At 43.5% G+C, this 6,345-nt stretch overlaps 1 protein-coding gene across 1 annotated transcript; it reads left to right on the forward strand.

Annotated features, from left to right (window-relative positions):
• Positions 1-1,751: 1,751 nt before the first annotated feature.
• Positions 1,752-2,591, forward strand: LOC138928700 (uncharacterized). Its single transcript, XM_070286203.1, has 2 exons — positions 1,752-1,765; positions 1,850-2,591. Exons 1-2 carry the CDS (start codon positions 1,752-1,754, stop codon positions 2,589-2,591), a joined length of 756 nt encoding a protein of 251 aa, XP_070142304.1.
• Positions 2,592-6,345: the final 3,754 nt, after the last annotated feature.

Consider the following 6,345-nt stretch of genomic DNA (forward strand, 5'->3'; position numbering starts at 1 on the left):
TCAGGCAAGCTTTCGCAAGCAACATTCTTACATTTAGGGGTAGAAAGTTTCTAACCAAATAAAGCGATCTTAGCAATCCATACGTATTCCCAACCGCGGTGTTAATGTGATCACTCCAGTTTAGCGTATTATTAAAAATAAAACCCAAATTGGTCGCTCTTTCTACGTATTCAATAGGGCTGTCATTTAAAAGTAAGGGCCCAATGTTAAGACTGAGTTTCTTTTTATAAATAATTATGCACTTGGATTTTGATGGATTCAGTCCTAGTCCGTTTTCTTTTGCCCAGTTGCTTATTTTGACCAGTTCATTATTACATATGTCTACACACTCATTTATTCTATGTAGGGGACGGCTCACATACATTTGGACGTCATCTGCATACATATGGACATCACAACTTGACAACATGGAGGGAAGATCATTTACATAAAGGGTGAACAAAAGCGGACCAAGTACAGAACCTTGCGGCACACCGCGTTTTGTAAACACAAAAGACGACGACACATTTGACACAACGACAGATTGACGACGGTTTTGTAGATATGATGTCATTAGTTTGGCAGCAGTTTTTGAGAAGTTGAACTGATTTACTAATTTTGCACATAGGACATTATGATTAACGGTGTCAAAGGCTTTACTATAGTCAAGTAGTACAAGAAGCGTCACATTGGAGTTGTCAGCATATTCTCGTATATCATTTGCTATTTTTAAAATTGCCGAGGTGCAGCTGCGATGTTTCCTAAATCCTGATTGGTTATTATTCAGTAAAGCGTTATCATGGATGAAAGAGTTAATTTGAGATGCCATTATATTCTCAAAGGCCTTTGATAGGTACGGGAGAATAGAAATGGGCCTATATTCTTTGTTTGCCTTTGGAACAGGGATAATTTTCGCGATTTTCCAACGGTCTGGAAACGTGGAAGTTGTAAAGGCCGTGTTGAATATATATGTTATGTATATTAGGATTTTTGGTAACAACACTTTTATAAATTTAGGATTCATGTCGTCAAGTCCAACTGCGTCTGATTTGATTTTAAGAATATTGACGAGCACTTCACACTGATTGACACAAACAAATCTAAATCTACTATCACAGAGGTTTCGAGGTACTGATCTCAGGTACATATTGTTTTCGCAGATTTCAGGTACATTGCATCCTACCTAGTATCCTACATTTATCGATTTATTAACCTTCGAAAAAATGCTACTTGGAATTCAATTTGCCCGTCAGCGGACGAATTGGGAACGGAATTTCTTAAGGTAGTAGAAACGGTTCAACAGAAAGCTGGAGAAATCAACCAATTTGCGTGCGGGAATTCAAAAGTTAAATCCCTTTGTCTCGGTGGAACAACTTGGGAACTCATCATTCTCCCTGCTGCGAGTAGGTGGTCGTCTACTACATGCCCCCATTGCGCACAACGCTAAATTTCCCTTACTAATGCCAAAGAACTGCAAATTTGTGAATCTATATTTGAGGCACTTACATAGAACCAACTGTCATGCGGGACCAAGGTCTTTGGTGGGACTTTTAAGACAATCAATCTGGTTAATAAACGCGCGCCGTGAGTGCAGTACCATTGTAAGGCAGTGCGTCCATTGCTTTCACTACAAACCAAAACTTCTATCACAAATAATGGGTAATTTACCAAAAGATCGACTACAGGGAAATAGACCCTTTGAAGTAAGCGGAGTCGATCTGTTTGGCCCAGTCAAAGTCTCCCTAGGAATTCGTGGGAAGCAGCCGATTAAGATGTACATAGCAGTGTTCGTCTGTTTTGCATCAAAGGCTGTTCATTTGGAAATCGTGAAAGACTTGACATCTAATACATTTATTTTATGCTTATCCAGGTTTCTGGGTCGCCGCGGCCCTGTTGTCAAACTTTATTGCGACAATGCTACAAATTTTGTGGGTGCTGCACGAATCCTCAAGGAGCACATGGAACCCTTCGGCACCAACGACCAGAGCATCATGTCGTATGCTGCAGCACACCGATTCACCATCGAATTCATCCCGCCCAGAGCGCCACACATTGGCGGTCTTTGGGAGGCGGCCGTAAAGTCGGCCAAGCACCTTTTGTTGAAGGCTATGGACAAGGCAATTCTCAAGGAGGACGAGCTGCATACGGTCATCGTGGAGGTGGAAGCCGTGCTAAATTCGAGGCCGCTCATCGTGGACAGTGGCAGTCCCAACGAGGGAGAGGTCGTCACACCAGCGCATCTACTCGTAGGCACAACGCTAGCAACGCTGCCACCCGCATCCGCGCAGCCAAAGGCAGACTGCAACCTCACGTACTTGCAGAGATGGCAGCTAGTCTCAGCGATCAAACAGCGATTTTGGAGCGACTGGTCGAGAGACTATCTACTGAGCCTACAGCAGCGGGGAAAATGGACCAAAGGCGTGGACAATCTTCAAGTCGGAACAGTGGTGGCGATTCACGAAGACAACGTTCCCCCCCAATTGTGGATAACAGGCGTAGTCGTAGAGGTCATTCCAGGACATGATGGGAAGGTTCGCGTAGCTGTAGTCAGAACAAAATCTGGCATATACAAGCGGTCTATTCACCGCCTTGCACCTATTCCTATGTGTTGAAGCATACATGCTGTCAACGCGGCCGATGTTCAGGCAATTCAGTGGCAGATTATAATTGAAACCCAATGTTTACATTTAGTACCTAAGATCATAGAGCTGAGCTTGCATGCTCATATAGCGAAAAAGCTCTCTCTCTCACTCACTCAAGAACCCATTATTTTGTAAATCAACTGCCCAAGAAGGAGCTTGAATAAATGTGAAATCACTCGCAATCTGGAATCGAAAGCGTTGAGAAGCCCATCTTTGTGTCCGCTTTAATTTTATTTGAAACATAATTTGCCGTACCGGGCAGTTCGCAATTTGGGCGAACACATACCACACACACACTACACACCCACACACACAACTGTATATTTAGCGGCACGGAGCCGGAGTTACTTTGCCCAAGGAGGGCCGGATTACAAAGTCATTAGACAACAGCAAGTAGGCGTGTACATTTTTTAGGGAACGGCTGTAGGGACCGCGACCTACGTCAACAACAAAAGCTGGCCGCACTAAAACAGTCGCGGCCGCGCTCAAAACATTTCCCCTCTCCGCTGCCGACGCGACAGCGGCAGAGGTAGCGACATTTCCCCTCCGGGACGACAACGATCGGCATGTAAATAAACACGATCGAAAACGTAAACAACGACGAAAACAAACACGATCGGCGTGTAAATAAACACGACCGAAAACGTAAACAAAGCCGACGACCGAAAGCTGCGCTGCCCGCCAATTCTGGGCAGAATTAGGTCACGAGGGCTCTGCCCGAACTTGGCCTACTTCACTTCTCTGGCAGCTTCGAAGGCGATCGTTACGCATCTCTCCCGCCGCGACTACTAGGTCTAAAAAGGACACGAAACACAGAAAGCGACAAAGTCCCAAAGGGCACGCGAGTGCCCAAGGATAATCCGGTTGCCGGACACGTGTCCCAGTCCACCGACAACAGCGGGTGAGCCGGCCGAGAGCCAAAATGTCAGGGCCAGAGTTCTGGAGTGTGGCGTAGGGCCAGGTTAGGGACGGCAGTCAAAGCTTAGAAAAATATAGAAATAATAACTAAATTAATAAAAATTAATAATTAATAAAAAACAAATGAAGCCAGAAAACTTATCGCTTTCTCCCTCGCACCCGGATAAAACCCCGCGTTGCTACAATCATCCCTTATTGTGACGCGCGCCAAAGTGTTCCCCTCCCGTTCACTCACTCGCCGAGCTGGTGGCTGGGTTCTCCCGCACCAACTTCGCGTGGCCGCTGGGCAAGCTCCGGGCCAGAGCAGCGGGACGGGAGCGGGATTTGTCGCCGCTGGGTTCTCCCGGGCACAGATCTGGCGTGGGCATCGGGGCTGCTGGGTTTTCCCGAGCTACGGGCTCCTCAAAGATTTTCCCCTCTTCCCTCTTCTTTCCCTTCCGATCTGCATTTTGCCCGCCATCGCCGCTGGGTCACCCCGGGCGGCGGAGATTTTGCCGATCGAAAGAGTCGCCGCTGCTGGGCAACCGAGCGGGCGCAGGAAACGGAGGAGCACCTGGCCATCGCCAGAGTGATCGCGTCCAAGATTCCCCTTTTCCCTCTCCTCCCGTCCGATCTGCATTGTCTCCCGCCATCGCCGCTGGGTCACGTCGGGCGACGGGAGATCTTACCGGTCGAAGAGTCGCCGCTGCTGGGCAACCGAGCGGACGCAGAAAAAAACGGAGGAGCACCTGGCCGTCGCCAGGGTGACCGTTCAAGTTTCCCATTTCATCAAGTCAGATTTTTCCCCTTGAAACGAGGCCCTTTTGCTGCCATTTTTCCCCTAGAAAAAATTCAATAAAAATTCGGCGTTCATGGTTTGGCCGTCTCTAAAAATATAAATATTTCTGGAGAGGAATCCTGGGCCGCTGAGATTTACCCCGGCCCAAGACACATCCTTACAGATGGCGCCCGGAGCAGGGACCGGTCAGGACAGCTAGGATACATTTTTTACAGTGGATTAAAGCCCCATTGGCCGAAAAACCAGAATTTTCTAGGAGACGAAAATTATGAAAAATAAATTTTCTAGAAAAATAAGGGAAATTTAGTTTTCTGGAGGACAAAAGTTGGAAAAATTTAATTTCAAAAGATATATTTTCATATACATAAATTTGGTCAGCGCACATTCGTTTTTGCGAGTGTAGAATTTTCGGTCCCACGTGTCGCGACGTACAGTCGCCGGCAAAAATCGGTGAAAACAAAAGGGGAAAGGGAATAGCCGAATACTCGTAGAAAAATTCCATTGGTGCATACGGCGCGTCGTCGCCAAAACAAGCAAAAGTTACCGCCAAAAAAAAATCATAGACAACGTCACTGCCAGCGTCAACGCCGGCAGAGAAACGCATCAAAAGAACACACGTACGCAGCGGCCCACACACATCTCCAGTTCTGCTCTGCCCGCGGCAGCAGCGTCGGCTAGCTTAAGTTTAATATAAAACAGGGGACCCTCGCTAAGGGGGACACTTCGCAAAATCACCTCATTGAATACACATCGCCTCAGATCTTACACTTCGAAAGACCAACTCATCAAAACTCATCGTCGTATCCTTGCACATCGGGAAGTTTTCAATATCCTTCAACCACGCTAAGGACACCCGCGACCCTCAAAGGATCCTGCGAGATCCTGCCGCCGAGAATAACAAAAAAAAAAATAAATAAAATAATAAATATATAATAAATATTATAAACCAAGAAGGATTCAAATGAATAAATAATTCAAATAATAAACCGAACTAATAATAAATCAAATAAATCGAAATAAGAATAATTAAACAAATCCAAATAAAATGATAAATCCAGATAACCTAAAACAATAATAAAACAAATTCGTAGAAAAGAATAATAGAATTCGAATAAAATAACCGCCAAACAAACAAATAATAATCGTATAATAAATACTAGAAACGAATAAATAATAATACTGGCATGACACTGCCGCATTAATTAGAGACTTCATTAAAGATTTGACAGCGCTATAGCGTTTTACACAAGTGCGAGCAAGACGACTATATGGCGCTCTAATGCATTAGCTACTTCATTGCCGCGATAATCGATAGATCTACATATTATATACTAGATACTCGATAACAAAATACGGGTTTAATGAAGAAAATTGTAATTGAAAAATGTATTAGCCAGTTCGTTGACAGTATGGTCTCACAATGAGAATTTTATTTTTATATCATTTCGCTGGTTTTTTGAACTGAAAAAATATTAGAAAATTAGGAAAAATAATATGTTTTGCGAGGGCAAGGTTCTTACGCTGTAAAATTAATTTAAAATTTTTTTTTGGTAATAATTTAAAAAAATGTAAGCCTTATAGGTTAAAAACATAAATTTAAAGGATTCTGCATTTATTTATGCAAGAATACTTCGACGAGGAATTCAGAAATTCATAGTAATACGCCTCGAATGGCGGCCGTTTGTTTTGTTTACCTTTTACGGTCGGTGTGACCGTAGTCGTATTACCAAAATAATCCAAGCAAAATTCAAGCCAAATTACACAAAATTACACATATTGTGGTCTCTTTCAAGGTTCTAATGAAGTAGCTAATTAATGAAAACTGCATTAGTGTATCATATGGGCATTATCGCATAATAAATACTAGAATCAACAACATAATAATAATCGCATAATAAATACTAGAAACGAATTACTAATAATCGATCGATAGAAAATACTGGAATCGAATAAACGAATAAAAATACCGAATACAATCAATCGAAATCGAATAAATAAGAATATCGATAAATCAAAACAATAACATAC

The sequence above is a fragment of the Drosophila kikkawai genome, chromosome 3R (genome assembly GCF_030179895.1).
Source record: "Drosophila kikkawai strain 14028-0561.14 chromosome 3R, DkikHiC1v2, whole genome shotgun sequence".
In the NCBI taxonomy this organism is placed as follows: domain Eukaryota; kingdom Metazoa; phylum Arthropoda; class Insecta; order Diptera; family Drosophilidae; genus Drosophila; species Drosophila kikkawai.